The 23483-nt window shown below is 43.1% G+C and overlaps 1 protein-coding gene across 5 annotated transcripts in view; it reads right to left on the bottom strand.

Annotated features, from left to right (window-relative positions):
* LOC119164952 (homeobox-containing protein 1) overlaps positions 1-23483 on the bottom strand; it is a 188583-nt gene that overhangs the window by 24992 nt on the left and 140108 nt on the right. For 4 of the 5 annotated variants that reach the window (XM_075873396.1, XM_075873400.1, XM_075873397.1 and 1 more), the window contains 7 exons: positions 11235-11329; positions 9862-10041; positions 8529-8759; positions 7446-7819; positions 3306-3511; positions 1220-1417; positions 733-834 (listed from right to left, as the gene is read on the bottom strand). In XM_075873396.1, the coding sequence (XP_075729511.1) occupies positions 733-834; positions 1220-1417; positions 3306-3511; positions 7446-7819; positions 8529-8759; positions 9862-9939 (1189 nt within the window). In that variant the 5' untranslated portion in view covers positions 9940-10041; positions 11235-11329. The remainder of the gene's footprint in view (positions 1-732; positions 835-1219; positions 1418-3305; positions 3512-7445; positions 7820-8528; positions 8760-9861; positions 10042-11234; positions 11330-23483) is intronic. The other variant, XM_075873399.1, reaches the window with a different exon arrangement.

Here is a 23483-nt window from a genome sequence, read left to right as displayed (position 1 = left end):
GTTTCTTTTATTTGTATACCTAGCGGCTAAGTAAGGGCAAGCTTTATCAAGCTTTAGATGAATTAAACCTCCGGCACAAGATCACTTTTCTGAAGACACAGCCACGCTCGTAGAGATGCTTCCTGCAAGAGTGAAAAGTACAATTTTGATTTGCTTAAAATTGGCATAGCCAAAAATAAAATTTGCCTGAGATTTCATTGCATTTATATCAAAACAGAGCCACAATTACTTTAGAAAAATACATATTTAATTATAACTTAATTAAGATAACTTACCACTATAACATACACAAATTATCATATCACAACATTATTTTTTGCAACAGAATTTTGGGTGCCTAAAAAATTTGACACACTCACACATTTATACATAGGTGGCCTTTGAAAGGGTTATGACTACATCAAGCCTGTTGGAAAAACACCAAAAGCTATCTAAGTAAACAGATATTCTTCACTTCACAAGCTGAATGGCAAGCAACGCCTGCACTTTATTCCCACTGAAATGCAGTCGTGGCAGCAAGCAATGAAACAACTTGTCCTCATGATAACCAGCCTAACACCACCATAGCTTCAAAGCTACCATTACAGGTGAGAAGTGTCTGAAAATGCCGAGTCGGGAGACTGACAAATGAGAGGTGTTAACAACGCTGTTCATTCTAAGTAAGACGGGAACAGCGCCACGCGGACACAGACAGCAGTAAGTAAGTGAGCTGTGCTGCACAACCACACTTACCATGTTGCTGCCTGAGTTGCTTCTTGGCCTCTTTTCGACGGTTGTTGAACCAGTTGTTCACCACAGGCAGGCTCACTTTCTCCCGTTCAGTCAGAGGACGCTCTACAAGAAGGAAAAGTGGCCGCGACGATAAGAATTCGGCACGGTTTATCAATGTGTTTCCATGTAAAAGTCACATAAATATTCGTATATATTCAAGAATGTCCCCTAGTAAGATGGGCAAAGAAAGACCAGTCATTAGACGACATAATGCCCGGCTACCATATTATAACAAGTATGTATGCATGCTAAAAATTATCAAGACATTGCGAAATAAATATAGCGTGTCTCTCAGCAACGTTAGCATGTAAAAAACATGTCCTTACAACGAATACAGTTTAACCTTGAAAACTTGCTCCCTCCACAGAAATGACTTTGCGGAGGACGCCAGCGAAATGTAGCGAGGTTTTGCCATCATTAGAGCATCTAACGAAGACTGTCAGCTCACCAGGTCGCTCGACCGCCTCGTTGCACTCCTCGACAATCTGCTCGCGCGTCTGCGCATCCGGGTATGGATCACGCTCGTAGTACCGCTCCAACACGGCCAGGTGTGCTGACTTGAAGGTGAAGCGCTCCCGCTTGAGTGGAATCAAGTCACCTGTCTCCGAGACCATCCGCTTCACGCCAGAGTTGGGGCACAGTTGTGCTGCGACATGCGTCATGAAAGCTCAAAATCTTACACCAGATGTCATCCTTCTCAAATACTCATCAAGCCACTACTAACACACACACACACACACACACACACACACACACACACACACACACACACACACACACACACACACACACGCACGCACACACACACACACACACACAGAGAGAGAGAGAGAGAGAGACACAGGAATGCAGTTACACTAAAAATTCATTAGAACAAAGTTGCATATTACACAAAAATAAGTTCGTTATATCTGAAAGTTTGCTATAAGCGTATATTCTTAACACTATGTATATTGTAATGCTATTCTTCATTTACTTCATTGTCAGGGGTCAGCAGCTCAGTCAAGCTGTTTTTTTTTTTTGGAGTTTTCATTGGAACGATCTTCGGATTTTGCAGCTTTTACTGCGGGCCCCTGTCATCATGTACACAATGATGATGAAATAAACGTATTATTATTATTATTATTATTACTTCATTAAAACCAATATTTAATTATATCCAGGTTATTTATTTCGAAGTTTGATTGTATTTACACCACCCGTGCAAATGAAAACAGATGCAATATGCGCAGGTGCGAGAACGATGAATTACTTAACAGGTCAGCTTACCTGAGGCTTTTATACTCTCAAGGCTCGATCCCGGATAAAACCAAATATTCTTTATAACAAAGTAAATTAAAAATGATGTTACAATAAATATAGCGCTACGAATACACCTTTATAACAAACTTTTGGATGAAACGAACCTATTTTCGCGTAAGATGTAGCTTTGTTGTAGCGAGGTTTCAGTGTAAGTACAATACACTTCATTCACTTTCTTTATCACACGAATAAATCCATAATTCCTCTAAGCCAACAGTGGCCTGTTACGTGTGAAGGCAGTAGTGGGACATCTAAATTCAATACATAAAAAACTATGTCTACTAGCTTGCTACTCTTTTTACAAAAATAAACTGGTACGTGACGATGCTACAAAAATGCGTTCACATAGTTTAATGTTTTCATGTTATGCTATGTAGTTACGCTACCCAACTTGGCAGTGAAGTAAATATATTGTGAGCACAATATTCGGCCTTCATTCCCTCTACTTGTACATAATCACTATCGCCATGAGCATCGTCTTCTTTGTTGAAAGGGTTGGTCGGGGGGCTATGCCGAATGAGAGCGATCGAAACCACGGCTGTGCTCCTGTCTTTCAGAATATACATGCTCTTTAATTCTTACAAATCTGCATGAGCTGCTGAAAATGTTTGTGGATGGTCCACAAGCTGATGTGCTTTTTCAGATTCCCTTCTGGTTGCATACCGTAATAATCACCACTCGCTGAGAGCTGCGTACATTCTCCCCTCGAATAGTGGCACTGTCTTAGTATTTTTTTTTATTGAAGTTGAAAAGTGTAGCCATTTGCAAAGCAATCAGTGGAGCTTGCATAATTGAGCTTTTAGTTGCACATAAACCCAACACAGCAATTATTATGTTTAATATTAAATGGCAAATCGATAACTTGTGTACAACAGCGCAGAGACTCCTCTTCTTGGATACACTACACAGCATCCGATAAATGGTGAATACGCGCCCGTTAGTGTTGAATGTACTTTGAAATGTTGCTATGTACGTACACTATATGTATGTGCCCATATCCATCCGCAACTAAGCTTATGAGAGTACTCGGACTCCGAATAAGCCAAACCTGTGATAACGGAGAGGGATCCGCGGTAACCCCAGAGTTAGAACAAATGTCAATATTCGGGGGCAGTTATTCGATAAAAAATGTGCAAACACAGATGCACTTTGACCAAGAACTGGTGCTTTATAACTTAAACTTCATTTAGGTTTTATTTACCTGTTTATTTATTTTCTGCTGCTACACTTACCCAACTTCCAAGGGTTGTTCTTGCACGTCAGGTACCACATGTAGAAAGTGTTTTTGGTGCGTTCCGACATGTCGGCAATGTCGCCGCGGAAGAAGCGACTCACGTACGCCTGGCTGAGTTTGGTCATCTCGGCGATCATTGTCTGCTTGATGTTATAGCGCATCACGAAGTTGCGTATCTCGGACAAGATGGCCGCCTCCCCCTTCCTGCAACGATGGCCGCACAACCATGGTCAGACGAGAAAGGCCGCGTCAGGTGATGACGACTTCGCCGCACACGACACAAGAGAAGATTGCACAATGAAAGCAATGCTAGTCGAGGACTGATGGAATGTTCACGCAAAGGGATCCAGTGTTGGTTAATGACAACACCATCAATAACATTTGTCAGCCTACTTTCCAGTGGGGCAGGACACATGAAATAAGTGAACTGCAGTGATGTGAAACAATCAGCAAATTGTCAACTAATTGAAAGATGTACTGCAGATAGCACTATTGATTAGCATTGCATTATTATTATTATTATTATTATTATTATTGGTAAAACCATTAAGTGAATGAAAAAAAAAAGCTACTGGCAGCAGAATCAATATTATCGTATTGTTCACAACCGACAGTGCGATCAATAGGCATTCAATACTAGGCTAACGATATCATTATTACGATAACCGACAGCCAATTTACGTTTAGAATTAATCACCAAGGTGCCTTGCAAGCTATGTCAATGTTTATCTTTACACCAGTTTGAGTTTGCGAGAAATTCCATTTACTTCTGACCAAAACGTCCCAGCGTGAACAAACCATTAGAGGGCGTGGGAAGGGTTGCGGGAAGCAAAAAACTGCATGGCTGTTGCAACAGCTGAGCATGCAAATGAAATGCGCTTGCAGCAGCACAGAGAGTGCACAGGAAAGCCAAAAAAGAGCTATCGCACACAGAACAAATAGTTTTGAATGTTCACATGCAATATATTGAAACGCTATTACTGAAGAAAAATATATTACTTAGTTAGATTAAATTGTTTTCATGTCTCAGTTTCTGCATACAGGGAAGGAAACTTTCCTCTTCACTAGGCTGGCTCTTTTATGCTATAGCAAGCTGACAAAGCTTTTCCAATGCACACTTTAATGACAGGTATACAGGTTGTTTCAACAAATGTGTCCAATATTGTTTAAAAATAAAAAAGAGGTGTCTGCGAGCCGCCTTTGGCGTTCTGTTTATCGTGGCAGAAAGAATTTTGAGATGAGTACATACATTAATTACGGCAGTAAATATAGAAATTAAAATAATTCAAGCTTTTTAACCAGTAGAAATAAGCGGTCAAGTCAAATGGGCAAGTTCAAGCCCTTCTTGGGAACATTCCATAGCCGCTTTGAAATTTCTGAAAGGCAGCTACTGGTAAGCATTGTGGAACGGTGGAATCTGCCTAATTAGGCAGGCAAAACCAAAACTGACGCACCGAACAGTGCATTTGCCACTAACTTCGAAAACGCCCTCACTGACGTCACTGTTTCCCTAGCACTGACAGGCGGAGGGTAAGGGAGGGCTTGAATTTGCCCATTTGACCCGACCGCTTATTTCCAAAGGTTAAAAAGTAAATTATTCTAATTTCTATATTCACTAACGTAATTAATGTATGTACCCATCCGAAGATGCCTTCTGCCACAGGAAGGCAACGTCCCAAGTAGTTTTTCTGCAATTTTTTAAAAATATTGGACACATTTGTTTGGAACACCCTGTATGTCAAGCAAACAGACGTGCCGCGTGGGCTGCCTGCGGGCAACTTATGGTAGCCAGCTTTTCACAGTGTAAGTCCGAGTTGCTGGTGCCTGGTTGGACTAATAAACTCATCATCAGCTGTAATAACGGCTTATCACAGATGAGTGACAATTGACGAGTTTATAGCTGGTGAATTCATTGAGGCTGTGACAACTCACATCTATGCTATGCCCCATGATAGCTGTCAAGTGCGATAAGCTTTATCTCTACTTTGGTAACCCAGTTCTACCTTCAAGCACTGTCAGCTGTGATAACTCTTAGATGAGATGCCACAGCCACATGCTGATGCACTATCATAGCTGAAAAAAAAAACAAGCTTATCAAATCGCAAAATATTGTCTTCTCTCACGAGTTGTTGCTTGTTGCGCGACATAACTTGTAGATTAACTTTTTAGTACATTTTTACTTCAATGGAACATAAACCCCTCTTATTATAGCAATGGAACATAAACCCCTCTTATTATAGCAAACAACTATTGACTGAACGCATAGCTAAGCCCCCAATTTATACTGCCTTGGAACTACTGTATCACTAATAGAAACTTTTAACAAAACCTGATTTCTGTTTATACGATGTTATAAGAATTCTGTCACCCCTTCTACTGTAGCACAATTCCCAAAGCTTTCACTGAAGTTGAATAAAGCTTCATTTTATCAATAATAATCAAAGTGGTTATAAAACACGGCCAATTGCCACATCAAGGTATTGACACAGACTTCAACTTAGAATGTCTTCTAATCTGCAGGTGGTGTTTGCACCCACCTTACCATCTCCATCCCTGCTGTCGCCAATGCCATTACTGACTAAAAAGTTCGAGAATATTACTACTGATAATCTGCTAGACCATTCCTCGAAGAAATGCCCGTAAGCCTTGGAAAATACGAAAACAAACGAAAGACTGAAGTAGGGCGCAATCTTTGTCATCGTGAAGAAACGGCAGAACGAACAGCATCGTCACCCATCATTCCTTTTTATTATTTGCTAAAGTGCCTCATGTATACAGCTCAGCTTAATGCTTTCATATCAGTCCTTTCACACGCGACACCTTGAACAGAACTTTTTATGACTGTGAAGACCTGGGCGCATCATGGAAAAGCTTTGGAGATATCAAGCGACACGACTGAATGCAGAAAGCGAGCTTCTCAAGCAGGACATTTAAAAGCTGCTGCACCGTTCCAAACGCTCCAAATGTAGCAAGCCCACAGTGACAGATCTGTTTGGCCCAATTATAAAAAAACTCATCCGCCGCCGTTTTATGCCGTCATAACACCAGTGTTCATCAGGAGAGAGCGGGCGACATTACAGCATCAATCAACGTTGCCAGCATTTAGTTTTTTTCGAACAAACCAATGAAAAGGTGTTCTCTCTTGATGGATGCCAGTGGTGTGGCACGGCAGGTGATGGCTATGTGGACTAAGCATTAGCATCCAAGATGCCAATCAAATCTTTTGAAATGTCTTGCAGCACTCTCGTGTTTCTGTCGACATCTATTTGAATATGAAGGAAAACGGAGAACCTCAGGTTATTTCTTGGTAAGGAATGCAATGACAGCTGTGTGAGGAATTAAATAATTGAAGACTGACCAATGAGGATTACTGGGTATCCCTTTTAATGGTAATGGAGACTTGCCGAGTAACGAAGAAGTTGAAACCAAATTTTGTTATCGCAGTCAACCTCAAGTTTGGAGAAGGTTGAGAGAGCGGAGAAAAGATAATCTTTCCATGTTAGAACATTGACAATTTACTAGGCATAACGTCGCAGTAAGACAGTAATGAGTGAACAAACGATGCAGCAGCCTTAGTTGCATTGCATCGCCATGTATGAGGTGACAGTGCACCCTCCTAAAAGCTTAAATGACCGAGATTTGAGCCAGCTCGAAACTTATCTTTTACTGCAACAAATCACTTTCTAAAAGAATTCTAGTCCTTTTTAAGCAATGTTTTTTACACACCACTGTTGGAAGTGTGCAGATATTTTGTGATGCAGACCGGACGTTGTCCGTGGAACCGTGTGATGTCGCTATCTATGTACATAATTGTGGTCGATTTCACAGCTAGGCACTAGACTGCTCAGCAACTCAATTGAATGATAGTTAGGCCATGTGGTGCGATAAAACTAGTCAGCACTAATACAAGCTACACCTGTCTGTTCTTGTTGCATGGAAGTGCATGTAGAGAGGCTGCAAAGACTTTCTTTTTCCCGCTCTAACAAGGATCGGAATATGGAGACCTGTCAGGGGGGGGGCTGCAAAAGCGAGCGAAGGGCTGCAGTCCAGCAGCGCCATGCACGATAGCCAGAGAATGAAGAAGGCGCAGACTAAGCAGAGACAGAGAAGGTAGGGTGATGGATTGAATAAATCTTACGGTGGGAGGAGTGGGTACGCTGACCTTTTCAGCTCGTCGATATCCCCAGATTCCTCCTGAAGGAATTCGTGGGGGTTCATAAGGTACTGCATGGGAACCACACCCGGTGGGTACATGTTCGATGAGGCACCGCCTCCACCACCTCCGCTGCTGCTGCCGTAGCCACCGTGCTCTTCGTTGCCACCCTGGGGTGACGCGTTGGCCGAGATCGGGATGATGGTCAGCTCGCTGGGCAGCTTTGCCCCGCTGCCGCCGCCGCTACTTGCGGCCGTCGTCGTCGGCGGGGAGGCCACGCTCTCACCGTTGTGCGGGCCGCAGTCCCCCGTGGCCGAGTCATTAGACGAGGCGTTCTGCAACTGGTGCAGAGCAGGGCACTGTCACCAGGTGTGGCAGTGCGTGGAGAACAGGCGTGCATGAATGTACAAGGGTGCAGGGGCGTGCCACACATAGGAACGGTCACTTGCTCAACATTTCTTTTGATAAGCTGCGACCGGTCAGCTTAACTGACGGATGCAGATACGGTAGCTGCACTCTGGCGACTTGCTTGCCACGCGAATCGGTGAAAACCGAGTTGAACCTCGGATTGACAAATGCAATCGAGTTGCTTTTCATGCGGGCTGCAAGACTTGATAGCAAACAACACACAGGTCCAATCCTGTTGACAACTTCTTTTAGCTCTGAAGCATGCACATTTCAACGATTCCCTCGTTGAGTAAATCCTTGAGAAGAAAATAGATTTGCAGATTGACAGTACATGTGACCAGCACTTTGCAGAAACAAGTTGTAGTGCAAGAAACACAGACACAAAAGAAGACAAGAGACGACATACAAGCGCTTCTATTAGGTGTGTTCCTTGCGTTAGAGTAATTTCTAATGTGTTACCAACAAACCCAAATCACCACCATTCTTGTTTCTTACATTCACTTTAGCGAAAAAGAGACCCCACTCCTGTATATTCGGCAATTTCATACTAATGAGATTCCATGATGTATGAAAAGCATGTCGAGCACACTTGCAACGAAGGTGGCGCCAAGTTCTAACAAGCCAGCAACGGGGGCGCAAAGGCAAGCGTGTTGCACCAACCTGTGGCGGCTCCCTGTTAGCCATGTAGTTCCTGGCCGCTGCTGATGAAGACGGCAACCCATTGTGTCCCCCTGATCCTGCTCCCCCTCCCCCATGTGCCTCGCCCCCACCACCACCACCTCCTCCGTAGTTGGAGCGCCCGCGTGGCATCAGCGCGGGCATCACGGGACACGGCAGTGCACTGCCCAACTCCATGTCGAGCCGATCCAGCTGCTCAAAGGCCATCATCACCTGCAACACCGCAGTACCAGCAAAAAAGAGAAAGTCTGAATCGACAGATTCTTAGCTTGAAAAGACACTAAAGAGGCAAAACATTTTTTTGTTACTAATAAATTACACTTTCACAATTCCAAAATCATCATGCTCCCTGCGAGAAAATGCTTGATAAGCGAGGAAATGCGCAAAAAGAACCTGCAGGTGGCTGTGCCACCTTAAAATTCCTACAGTAACGCCGTGATGCCATAAGTGTTGACGGAGTTAACCAAGCCCTTTGTAGCTCCCAATAAAAAAAAAAATGAAGCATATTGTCTGCTCATTGGGCCAGAGGCCTAACATACCAAGTTTAAAGAAATTTCATGGAACCAACATCAGCAAAACACTACAATACACTTAGAAGTCCAGGACGTTGCATGCACAGATTTCGTCATGAAATTTAAAAATGGTACTCTAACCTTGACTTTCTCCTCTAATTATGTACTTATGATGGTAAGATTAACAACATTAGAGTTCTTAGAGAACACTTTATCAGTTTAAACCAATTCATTGTTTCATTTTAGTGTCCCTTTAAAGAGAAAATGAAAAAGAGAAACCAGAACATATAAAAATGAAGGGGCCTACACAAATACAAGCATGAATGAACAAAGGACAGACTGACGGGCTATTCGGAAGTTGTCCAACACAAAAGGAGACTCGTCACGTCACACACTTTGCCAGGCATAACAGCTGGTGGAGACTATGTTGGGCATGACAAGTCTACTGCTCTGTTGACCAGAGGTCTCCTGTCATATCAGACACTGTGCCAGACACGTCTGTAAGTGTCGAACAACGACAGGTGACCCGTCGTGACCAACACAGTATATTCGACAACGACAGGCCCGACAGAGGGTCCGACAATGACAGACGATCCGTCATGCCCGACACAGTGTCCCACACGATAGGGGACCCGCCATGCCGGGCACAATGTTCCGACATGACACACCCGTCGTGCCCAACAAAATGTCCGATATGCCAGCAGTACGGCACAGTGTCCGATGTGACGGGTCTCCCGTGATGTTGGACAGTGCGTTCGACAATTGAGTTCCACAAAGCCTCAAGAAGGAATAGGCCTTCGCACCTGATCCCGGGTGATGCCCGAGGCCCGGAGCCTGCGGATCAGCTCTATCTGTTCGATGGTGAACAGGATGCCTGCCATCCTGCTCCTTTTACCCGCCACTGTGACTGCTTCTGCTTCCACTGCTGCCGACACCAACCAATGCCTGTGCCTCGTCCCCGGATCCTGACCCTACAAAGCATTCTGCACCAAATCACAGGAGGGTGCGCGCCATAAACATTGTAGTAACATGGTAGACAAAAACTGTTGCAGACAAGAGAAACACGAATGTAGGCAAGGTCAAATTATGAAAAACATTATTCTGCACGAGCTCTCCATTGACCATTTCTCTATTACTCATAAGCAGAGTTGTCTGAACAAGATGCTGTACAAAGCAAACTGACTCTGATTACACTCATGAAGTTGTGCCTAGTTGAAATAATTCAGACTAGATGGCCATGCTTGTTCATATTGTGTCTTTGCATTTTGCCTTTCACTTTAGCACCATCTACTCTGATGTTCCCATAAAAGACGACTCGTCATAAAAAAATGACTCAGTAAAGATTTGCGCAGAAACAGAAAGAGCACGATTGGGGCAAAACTACAAGCACCGCACCGAAGAACCTTCTACAAAATTTCATTTCATGCAATATCAAAAAAAGAAGCCTTGCTGAATTCGAAAAACAACATTTTGTTCAGAACAAAAAGCACTACGAACTGGGCAAAAAAGTTTCTGGTAAATTTGGCAGAAATTTTGTCTTTCTTCACAGCAGAGAAAGGAGTAAACAGCGAAGTGTTCCAAGAGTAGAAACAAAGACAGCCCATAAGATCGAGACCCATGAGTACATAGCTTCTCTTTCTTGGCGCTTATGCTCCGACCTATACTAAGCCAGGCAAGGCTATGGAAGCTACAAAATCATTACAATTAATAGAAGTATCGTCAAACTACTACTTTGATGATGAAAGCTCACATTAAACGATACATCATTTGCACACCTTTGTACTTTATGTACATGTCATACCATTATTTTCATGCTGGTTGCAGAAACGCGCAAGTCCTCTTTTTGGTGGTAGTTAGATTCATAATTGTAATGCCTTTCTTATGATTTTCCACGTGATACTAGTACGATACAATGAATTATCTAACACTTGTCTATGTGCTTTGTTCAATTGTGGTAAATTATTGTCTGCCGTGAATGAGAAAAGTCTCTCCAGCTTTATACATATTAGGTGATATGGAGCAGACTGAAGATCACGTGCCAAAAAGCCAAACAGTGCGCAACTCAAAAGGGTCATGAACCAGTTCTCTGTATCCACATAAAATGACACAGGCCATCATTACACAAACATTTCACAAATGACAGTTAAAATGCAAGAAAACAGAGGATATGCATCACCTCCTGGCAGCCACCCGTCCAACTGCCGGCCTGCCAAGTTGGACTTGGACCGCTGACCAGCCGTTGTAGCCAGCTCATCATTCTGCTTGTCCACCCTGGAATAGTGAGGAAGGCAGATTGAAAAAGGCATTCACTTGAGAAAGGCTTCTTCAAACAGGGATCCATAGATTCGTTTGGCGATTCCTCACGACACAAAGATACAATGAAAGCATGGAAGAAAAATCGCAGGCAAAAAGAAATCACAGAATATCCACGGAGTGAATGATGATAAGTGGTTCGAAATGTCTGTGAGTCCATCCCTTCATCTGTGTTTACGTTCGTCTGCCTGTACGCTTGTTCGTGCTTCCGTTCGTGCATCCGCCCATGCTTGTCCGTCCACTTGAGCGTGTCCATCCATCGGTCCACTCCCATCACAATAGAGCACATATTGGACGAACGCTGTGCTCCATCATCATTCAGTTCGTGGATGTGCTGGCTGACCCAACAATCATCATCATCATCAGCCTGACTACATCCACTGAAGGACAAAGGCCTCTCCCATGTTCCGCCAGTTAACCCGGTCCTGTGCTTGCTGCTAATTTATAACCGCAAACTTCTTAATCTCATCTGCCCACCTAACCTTCTGTCTTCCCCTAACCCGCTTGCCTTCTCTGGGAATCCAGTTAGTTACCCTTAACGACCAGCGGTTATCCTGTCTACGTGCTACATGCCCGGCCCATGTCCATTTCTTCTTGATTTCAGCTATGATATCCTTAACCCCCGTTTGTTCCCTAATCCACTCTGCTCTCTTCTTGTCTCTTAAGGTTGCACCTACCATTTTTCTTTCCATTGCTCGCTGCGTCGTCCTCAATTTAAGCTGAATTGAGGATGACGTAAGTCTTTGTAAGTCTCCAGGTTTCTGCTCCAGGTTTCTGACCCAACAATATGCTCACCAAACAATGATGAAGTCCACATTAGCACCTGCCATGCCAGTCAAATCATTTGACAGACTATGGGGATTCAAATGTGGTTCTGCCAAGCTGTCGGCCTTGAGATTCGGCAAATTCATAAAACTGAGGAGTAGGGGAGGTGAAAATAAAAATTGGCGCATAGTTTTGATATTTTTTTAGGACTACAGAAATGTCATACAGGGCTAACAAATGATTGGCAGTAACTTTTTTTTTTAGACGTCATTGATCAAATTAGCACTCACAATCATGCGGTGAAGAACGCACGTTTCACTAAAGTAACAATGGCAGACGTTCACTGGCTCGGCGACAGCACAGGATATCTTTCACGTGTGCCATTGCTAGGGCAACTAACGTTGTTGCCGGCTACGCTGCGTTCGCAGCACGCCAAGTTTGATTGCGCGCAGTAACAGCGGCATACGCTTTCAACTTTAGTTCCAAACATGTCATAGCCCCGTTTGCTGCCTAGGAAATTCAAACTTCCCGTGAAATGTTACTGGCTATGGCAACGCATTTTTCTCGTGAAGTTGCGTCATCCCGCTGATAGATATGTGCTGCGGTCAGCAAACTGATGGGCATATGCCATTGTTACTTTACCTGGTTGTTGCGCAACTGTCCTGGCTTAATGAGTATCTTACTCATTAGAGTTACGGTCAGCACGCCTGGATCCCATGACTAATTGATGACGCCAACTACAGGTGGCTAACGTGCCCTTCATTTCTCCCTGAAATTGGCACAATTAAGAAAATTTTAAGACCAGTCAAGCATTTAGGCTCAGCGTGGTGCAATTTCGGCAAATTTCATGGTTTCGGCGCAGCTTAGCGCACAAATCCAGAATTGTATCGAAATGGCGCAGCTGTTGCAACACTGTGTAAGCGTCTGACATCGTGAGCCAACTCGGCAGGGAAGTTTCAGGAGAAACTGTTGCACACAGGCTTGGCCCCATGGCTATGACGACGTCACTCACAACGTAGCCAATGAAGTGTGTGCTTGTGAACGATGTAACTGATAACACAGCCAATGGAGAGCGCTTATGATACAACTGCTGGACGTTTTTTCGTTTCTGTTAGCCCTAAACAGCTTTTGATGTAAAATGAAAAGTGCAGTCGAATACTGGAGAAGCAGGCCTCAAGCTAATAATAAGCACCTGTATTTTGTATTACAGCCCTATACCCCACCACATTAACCATTTGTAGTCCTTTGTTGGCCTCAGCTCGACAATGCAATATGGCTGCACTGGTTTTTGGTCAGGCATTGCTGGACAACTACTTTTACAGTTGATTCATGCACAAGCTTTCAGACTATGTTATCAGTAAAAGAATAAGTTTAGCTTCTTTTGCTTGAGCTTTAGGACTTGTAGTGTGGGACCAGAACAAATGAAAGATGGGAAAAGGTTTCCAATCGCACAGGGTTGACCTAGTCAGTAATGCAATTCCTCAGATTTCAAGCTTGTGAAATGAACCTGTAAACGACAGTCACAGTGAAAGCTGAAAGAGCAGCTTTCTAGAGCCTTTTTTACACACTTTTGGGGCAGCTACTATAAGCACACTTGCACGGTACCCACTTTGGTGTAATTTATTTCTTCGGAGAAGCATGGTACCCGCTACACATAACGTGAACACTGTTGATGCTGCAGGCTGATGACGAGGAATAATGACTGAAGCTTTTATAATGAATTGGAGCCTTTAACGGCCCACTCGTAACGCAATACACATTCTGTGATGCCTGCTTGTCGCTCTACAGTTCTACAACGCCTCATTACATGTGCTAACTCGATTACTTATTTTTCATGAAGCCTGCATAGGCTAAATTTGCAATGAAGCTTCAAGCACCGGTGTAGCTCAGTGGTAGAACGCTGGGCTGCCAGGGGAGAGCAGCTAGATTTGAACACCGTTCCATCCTTAGTTTTTTATTTATTACCATTATTTCGCGTGATAGCGGTTACGGATATTTGGCAGCGGCAGCGGCCAACAGCTATGGCACCTTTGTTGTGATCTCGTAACAGCTTTCGCTGAAAAAAAATGGGCACGCATCCTCGACAGTATTTGAACCACCCTCCCAAATATGTAAACAGCTTACTACTAGAATGCATTTAAGGTAATTCTGTAAATGCACACTTTTCTTTTTTTCAGAAAAAGTGAATTTTCAATTCTGACGTTCGAAATACAGAATTCAGAATTTCGGTGCATGCAAAACTACATCTCTATCCAGTTTTCATAACTTCCCTCACACCAAAAATGACATGTCTGGACAACTTTACTCTTGATCTCGAAACTTGACTTTGGTTGTTTTTTTTTTCAGCATAAGCTCATAACTTACAAATAAATCCTTATTTCCTGGTGAAACGTTTCATACTTCTTGCATAAATATTAAACTAGGATAATTGAAAACCATAGATATTTTCCGATGTTTCAAGATTTCAATAGAAAAAAAAAAGTGATATTAAAAGCATCCAAAATGCCAAATTTTAGTCGATCGGCTTATATCATATACTTAACATTTGCGCAGCTATTATGCTGCTGCACAGCTGAGGCTAAAAGCATTTGTTTGTAGCCTGTTCACATTCTTTCACCATATCCAACAACAAGCCAGTCGTATCCAAGCGATCACTCGTATCACGTCACATCGACGACTCTGCCAGCCTTTGCAGTGGCAGCGCTCGCCCCTAGCCTGGGCAAGCTGTGACGTTGCACCAATGAGCTCGCACAGCTGCCTGAGCGGAAAATTCTGAAGAGAGGAGCCGCCTTTTGCCTTCACATTCCTAACTTTTAAGAAGCCCTTTATTTCCCTTTTCAGGCAAACAGAACAGCAGGCCTGAAAGATCAATGTTTGACCTGTGTAAGCTAACATCCATTGTTATTAGGTGCATCTTCAAGGTGAAAACATTATTTTTATCTATACCTTTCACTAAATAAATGAATAAATAAATTGATAATTCAAGTTCCTTATTGTTTGTGGTTAAAAGTTACCATAGAAGTAACTACATACATGATGGCCAATGCTCGGAGCAACAGCTCTTGATACTTAGTGTAACCAGGGACATGCAAAGCTGATATTGAAATGACTTAATATGCTTTACTTAGACGATGAAGTCATGCAATTACAGAAAGATAACCATTAACTGACACTATTATTATTCTCTTTAGATCAAGAAATTGATGAGATTGAAAAAAAATTGAAAAAAGTGCATTGTAGTCATACAAAGCGACATAAGATGCCACTACCTGCTCTACCTCATACTGGCAAGTGTTAAGAGCGTTAAAGCGTTCAAGTTTACGGACAGACTAAAAATCTCCACAAACGAAGCAAACTTAAAAACTACTCATGGTGTCCTATTATCCAAAGTACTGCCTCACCCTCGCATTAACTACTTTGGGACACCTAAAATATCATCTTACGAATGCACGTATGGCCGTATAGTAGAAAGACTATACTGCGGATGCAATTTTGTTTTTTGACACTCGTGAATGATTATGCCATTCAAATGCAGCAGAATACCAGACTGGCATTCAGCGAACCGGCCAGACACGTAATCCGAGAGCCAACTAATGGCATCCAAAAGCGCCTCTTTCGTGTTTGGCAAAATACACACGTAACTGTCATGCCTGCCTGAGCAATAAGATAAACACTTCCGTGGCTCTGCGACCAGAGTCTCACAGGCTGTTTCTGTCTGCTTGTTGCATGGGAAGGCAAGGATGAAGTTAGAATAGAAGCATTAGTATGTTGGTAGGGATTCATGATCCTGAAGCACACACACATTTACAAGTATAAATGATGAAACTTACAAGCCTGGAACTGGAAGTGTTCGATGAACTATAACCTGAGAGAGATCGATACAATGTATCAAGCGACCCTTAGCTTGTATAGTGCTGTTCAGTAATGACGACAGGTCTACAAAAATACACCTTTCGTATCTACCTGTAAGGTTGGCTGAAGATGCACAGCCTTTTCTCTCTACCAATGGTAAAAAGCTGCTGACAAACAGTGAGAGAATAATAAAAAAAAAGGACACTGTAAACAAGCGCAGCCAGGTGTGAGCATGTAATATAAGGCATGGTCAGTGTTCATAATATATCAGACTTCCAAGAAAAGGCCACTGTTCGAAGAAACTACAGCGAAAAATGTACAAAGAAAAGCTTCTAACAGGAATCTCTACGCCTTGTAATGAACAAAGGGCCTTGTTTTCTGATAGTTCGTTCTTGTCTAACAATAATATGCGTCCCCAACAATGGCCATTGCGCAACTCATTTCTGTCCCCGTCAGCTACAACGTAGCGAGTTCTCGAAGCACGTTTAACAACGCACAAAAACCACTGGTCTTTTTTTCGCTGTGTACATTGGTAAAGAATGTACAATCGCTGAAGGAAGCGCTGACCGTACGTTCACAGATCGTTGCCGGCTGGGGACGTGACCGCGTGCAGTACAGCAGGTACACCCCGACCAACCTGTTTTTAATTTTCTGACAAACCAACTAGCAGTGCTACGTACAGGTCACGAAAGAGCCCATCAGTGACTACGCGAGGGAATCGTTCTGCAATCGGGTTGATATAGGTCTACTTGACCGAGCCTGTCAAAAAAAAAGAAACGGGCACAGCTGTGGGACAGATGTGACCAGAATAAGACAAAAAACAGATATTGAAAATGTATCAGAAACAGCTGAACAAAAAAGAAAGAGAGAGAGACCTTCGAAGTAAAGCCAAAGCTTCCTCACAGACTGAATAATATCTTCTGCTGGAACCCTTGTCTTCTTAGCTAACTGGCTAATGCTACGACGTGCGTGTAACTGTTATGTATAGATATTTCAAAGTTCACCACACAGGTAATCATCTCATTAAAGGATGACATGAGAGAAGCCATACTGTACTCATTTTGCATGCATCCGTGGTTATGCAGTTAGATATGCTAGGGACAATGTCTTGCAAAATATTACTTGTTCAGTAATATCTTTACAATAAGATGCTGCACGCACACATAAGCAGTGCAGCATAATGCGTCATCTTTGTAAAACGCTTGCACGGTATCTCGTCGTAATGCATTGTCCTCATAACATTCACTTATTCACTTCAATGATTCTTATAATGTTGCATAGTGTTCAGAAAGTGCTTCTCCTGTTCAGAAAGCGCTATAACTGACCGAGCTACCGCAGCGACATTCGAAGCGAAAGCTGCCAGGCCCGTAAGATGTTGGCAGAAACAAAAAGTAATCACAATGTTATCTGTCACAACAGTGTAACGACGAATTCCTAGCAAATGAAATGACGGAAAATGACACAAGTTCATCCCAGTAATGTACAGTACCATCACTACACTAGATTGCAGCATAGGGACCGTAGTGCAGTGCAGCGCAGTGCCGCCATCTCCATATAATGTTTATTCAATATGGCGTAAAAAAAAGCTCGTTTCTAACTACGAAATTCGCTTCAAGTTTTTTAGCAGTCTTGAAAAAGCCACACAAAGCTTACGCAACTTGCTTTCGTCCACAAATTTCGAAAGCGAAACCTATGACTTGCAATTAAGTGTAGCATTATTAATGAACAAGGGGAATGAATATTGTTAGTGGGCAGATGGTACTCAGCCATGTTAACATTCTTCAGGGTATTTGCCACGACACCACAAGAGCAAGAAACATTCAGTGTAAACGATACTCTTGCAACAATGTATTGCAGCACTTTCTAAGATTCCATTGTTTCCATGCCCCGCCGGTGGTTTAGTAGATAAGGTACTCTGCTACTGACCCGCAGGTCGCGAGATCGAATCCCGGCTGCAGCGGCTGCATTTTCGATGGAGGCAAAAATGCTGTAGGCCCGTGTGCTCAGATTTGGGAGCACGTTAAAGAACCCTAGGCAGTCAAAATTTCCGGAGGCCTCCACTACGGTGCCTCTTATAATCATATGGTTGTTTTTGGATGTTCAACCCCACATGTCAATCAATCCATTGTTTCTATAATAATCATTTTTTTTTCAAGAGCAGTAAGAGTAGAACAGGCTTTCATGATCCATTAGTGCATGTAGCACAGGCTCTTACAACAGTGAAAAAGCAATAAAACTAAAGCTTGCAATGCACTGTGAACATACAGTGAGCAAACTTGAAAAGAAATACATGCAAAAATAAAAAGACAGAGCAAATAAGGAAAACAGGCACTAGAATAAACCATCCTCATACTGCTAAGAACTTCCAAAGATCCACTCACCGCATGTAAGATGAGAAGTAGGAGTGTAGTAGTGTTTTTTTTTTTTCCCACAAATGAGGTCATTTTAACATTTCTTCGCTTGCACTAGCATGTGTTTTGCGACATTATGAAGATATGAAAACAAGGATGTCATACACTGCCCACTATTCTTGTTTATGTTTTACTTATCACTGCTAATACACAAATGAAACAGAAATTTTTTTGTCGGCTTTAATCTATTTCAACTTATGTCACAATTACTGCACAACAGCTGATGCTTACTATTAATGTACCCTATACTTTCCTTGGCCCAAATGTGTGTCGGAATGATTATTTATAATAATAAAATCACACTAGAATTGAACCGTTAAGGAAATAAAAACGATGGCGAAGGAAACGTCGAACTTGCATGGGATAAAAAAATAATGCTTGCAAGTTTATAACTCACTCTTCAAGACAGCTTTTCAGCTAGAACATGTGAAACAACTGTCATCACAGGCAGTGCAACATTCTCGCCGCAACACCCCCTGCTGGTTCACTTGAACAACTAACCAAACAAGGCCAAGAGAGCTCAATGAACATGTACAACCAGATGATAGATGAGGCAACTTGTAGTCAGCACAATGCAAACTAGTGCTACATCTTAAAGGAAGAAAGAGCAACTAAAGCTAATCATGAACAAGGTAACATGTTTCAGTAAGGTCAGTCGAGTTAGACGGTGACTCACTAACTCGAACACAAAACAGAACAATACTGGGAACTTTCATTTCCCCCGCTTCTGGATAGTGTTCCGTGCAGAAATTTTTTTGTGGGGGGGGGGGGGGCACTGGCTTGGTGTGCCACCCCCTGGCCTACTTTCCTGTCCCCCCCCCCCCCCCTTCTACTTCCCCACAACCTTCAAATTCATTTTTAAATTATTCACACTTTTTGAGAATTGCATTGAGAGAGACAAAGTGGGGAAAAACCTGCTTGCCTAATGCGGAAAAAAAGAGCAGGCACAGCTTCGAGTATAAGTGCCTGGTGTGTCATCCTTCTTCTTTTTTTATTTCTATTTCATAATGCAATGATCCCTCCCAATTTCTTTTATTCATCCATGCTAAGAATCGGACCCTCATCAACATGCCAACGCAACACTTGAGTAGCTACAGGCGAAAACGATGGTGACATGCTACATCTAGGCAAAAATTAAATGCGCAAACGTGAAATGACAAGTCGCCTCTATAAAAGATCAGATTGCCACATAAGATCCAGCTGATCATTGACAAGCCCGCAATCGAAGGAGCATTAATTAGTGAGAAATGACGGGTACAAATACGCATGTCGCTGCCACACTTTTGACAGCCCGTTTCTACGAGTTTGCTGACACGAAGTTTTCAGTGTATGACACCACCGCCAAAATTTGAGTCATAACAAGCTTTGCTTGAAAAAAAAAGTGTGACCAATTATCTGCAACTCTATTAGCGTGTTCATACACACGTTACCAGCACTATTGCCTTGTCTTGGCTATCAAGGATATTAGAGGTAATCAGCAGGTTGAAAAATTAATGATTATTACACATTTGTCTCACATTTAAAAATATATTGTCAGCAATTATTTGATGCTATCGTCCAGTACTTCACTGTAAAATGTAGTTCAGAGCTGCAACAATCAGTTGTAGCTATCAATTCCACGATAAATTTGAAGCACTGAGCATTACATGAATTCTCACTTTTCTGATGGTGCATTTTTTCCCTTGCCTGGACCCACGGTGATGCAAGACTACTATTCGTTCCCAAATGCAAAAGCTATCAATAGAAAGAACAAGAGAAATCAAGTTGGGTTCTAATAAGTTAGGTTCTATATGCACATGCTATAGCATGGCGATTCTATGAAAAGGCCAGCTAAACTGGAGCCTTACGGGCAGCTGCAAGTAGGTGAATTTTCTAGATTGCACCCTCACAATCAGGTGTTCTGAACAGCTGATTCTAGAGATAGCACAGGCCACTCAGAGACACTAATGAGTAGAATGTAGCAAGATTGATAGATGGGCTTTAAGCCACATTATCTTTGAAACTTATTACAGATTAAAAAAACACACAAAAAAAATGCCAGAATCAAAGGGACACAACACTTTGTTCTTTTGTGTCTGTTATCGCGAGTCTTGTTGTATTTTATATGTTCTGAAGATGAACGCTGATAAAGCAAAGTGATTACATCATCTCAATCCCAGATCCAGCCTTTGAAACATGCCACAGTTGTGCCTAAAAGATAACATGTAGGTGACTTCCAACTGTGGTAGCTCGCAATGCTCGCACTCGTCGACGCTGCCATTAGCAGAACATACGCTTCGATACTGCTAGGCTAGGCACAAAGAAGCATGGCTGGAGAAGAAAATGTGCTCGATGCCGGCTCCAGCTCGCATCAGTCTCACAGTATTTCCCACCTGTTGCAATGCGACTAGGCTACGCCGCTGCAGTGTATATGTAGAAACAAGCAAACAATGAGCATTATATTTCGCACATACGGTTTGACAGCTATTGACAGTCCAAATGTTCTGCCTCCTCCTGGCTTCATAGTCAACATCATGTTTTCTACCCGCATTGAAAAATTGGGCCGGCGCAGCTTTACATGTGCCATGTCTCTGAGGGTCACTGTGCAGTTTCGAGAGAGAATACGTTAGTGATGCTGTTACTGTTAATGATTGGACGAAATATGGTTTCCTAAGTTGATCTCTGTTTTGCACAACATTTTCCTCTTCACCTGCACAAGATATTTTAAATGCACACCTAAACATTTAGACAAAGAAGAAATTTTATTTAAATATTGCTTGTTGTGTCATTCTGCCAGCCATGAATAGACTAAATTTCTTGACAACACGATAGCGTGGAAGTAGTGCAGAACTAGCAACAGTATACTGCACATAAGCAACAAGCTACAAAGTGCTACAGCAAAAGGGAGGAGGCACAATTTCAAGCATTGTTGCCCATTAGCTCCCTTCTTTGCTTTGAAAGTAACGTGTCAAACTACCTTTTTTTTTTCCTCCTAAAATAAGACACTTACTTTAGGAGTGTAGTAAGACACTTACTTTAGGAGAAAAAAAACAAAGGTAGTTTGACACGGTACACAGTACAGAAACATTCTTGTCAACGGCAGCTTGAAATGGATCGTTTTGAGGTTGAGCGAACATTTTAACAAGAAGAGATGTCTTTGTGAGTGCCAAGACGAACCACAAGGCCTGTTACACTAGTCAGGCATGGAGGCTTGAAATCTTGGCATAAAACACTCCTCTTTCGGTCACTTTCATCTCTTTGCTGTCTTTGTTGTTGTTTTTTTCATCCCTCAGTTGTTGTTTTTTTCTGAATATTTAGGAAAGAGGCCTTTTGCTGTTCTTGGAAAGATCTGAAATATCTGCAGCGACAGGGGTATCAAGTTGGTGCAAAATATGTTTGAAATTTTATCAAGCTCGACTGGTGATAACTCGAAACGCCGAAATGCGCACCAAACTCAAGTGCTAAACCACCATACAAACTATTACGACCACATCGTTGTCACCATCACCAGCCCAACCACCACTATCATCATCATAACGGCCTCGAAAAGAACGCGCGAAGACAAAAACGCTAAGATAAGCCATCGTCACGCAGTGGCAACACGACGAGTCTATGGTGGCTAGAAGAGGTCGGCGCAGGGAGCGGAAATGCACAGCGCAAAGACCCATGGAGTTTCCCGATATACACTAGAGGGAAGTCTGGCGCTAGTGTCTATGGGAGCTGCAACGCACAGCGCTTCAGCGAGCACGGGAATGATGGGTAGTACACACATTTGTCTAATTTTCGTACTTCTGGCCTGATTCTTGCTCCGTGTGTGTTCGTGTGGCCTGGAGTTGTTTACTCACGAAACAAAGATCGGCAAATGCTCAGCGGTTGTGCTTCACCACCTTATTCTTGTAGGCTTACTTTTTTCTAATCGGGTCGTGAAGTTCTAAAGGGGCTCGTTCTTTCCTTCGAAACGAAACCGAAAACACAGCATTGAACGAAGCCACAAGTGCGATTCGTCACTCGCAAGTACGAAGACTCGGCGAATCCGTGTACTACCCATCATTCCCATGGTCGCTGAACGATCGCAGCGCCAGAGTCCCCTCTGGTTAATTTTAGGAAACTCTATGCCAAGACCCACACGTAATTCACTTACAAACCTCCTCGCCACGTTGCCAAAGCAGTGCCGCCAAGCGGGAAGGAGGAAAAAGAACGAGTACTTTTCCCGAGGTTTCGCGATAAATGCGATATAACGAAAAGTGCAAAAAAAAAACAAGAGTCGATAGAAAAGAAGCGAGGAGCTTCGAAAACGGTTTATCTTCCGTTTCCGTTCCGGCAACCGCCGCCCCGCGAATCGCATGCCATCTTTCATCGAACGTAACCGCACCCAACGTACGTTCCTGCGCGCGGAACGTACAGTCAACCCGGACGCAGCTTATATGTGTATTTCCTTTTTCAAGCCGCGCGAGTAACTGCAAGATGCGAGATAAGACGAAAGAAGGAACGAAGCAGAAAAATAAACGAAAAAAAAAAGAACTGTGTGGCCTCCTCTCCGCAAAGAAGAGAGGAAATCGATTGCGCAAGAGGGGTGCGTGTGTAGGAATACTACCACCACTACTAGCTCCACGCAGCGGCAAATAAACGCACGCGTCGGCAACAACCCCCCCCCCCCACCCCCGCCAAAAAAAAAAAAAAAAAAAGACTGGAAATCAAAGTCCGTCCGTTTCGCCTGCGCGCACGTAGCAGATGGATTATCGCGCGCAGAAAAGCGCGCGCGGCTGTAGCAAAATGAAAGAAGTGAAGCTCGTTTCGGCCTGGATACGATGCAGAGATGGATTATTGCCACTGTCAATAACAGAGTGCGCGTAGGTTCGAAACTGCGGCCAACGCAGAAACGACGGGTGCCGGCTACACGGGAGTGTAACATGGCCGCTGAATTATAGAGTAGACAATGGAACGTTTTCTTAGACGATTCGTAGAAGAGGGGGAGGGGAAACGATTGCCGAAAAATAACTAAAAAAAAAAGATAACTCGTCGAAGTGTGGGCGAGCGTATACCGAAGGGAATAAATAATGCCTCCTTTCCGGAGAAGCACGTCCATCGCCGCAGTTGCGAAGGCG

This window comes from Rhipicephalus microplus, chromosome 9 (assembly GCF_043290135.1).
Source record: "Rhipicephalus microplus isolate Deutch F79 chromosome 9, USDA_Rmic, whole genome shotgun sequence".
Taxonomy (NCBI): domain Eukaryota; kingdom Metazoa; phylum Arthropoda; class Arachnida; order Ixodida; family Ixodidae; genus Rhipicephalus; species Rhipicephalus microplus.
This window is presented reverse-complemented; position numbering and strand designations above follow the sequence as displayed.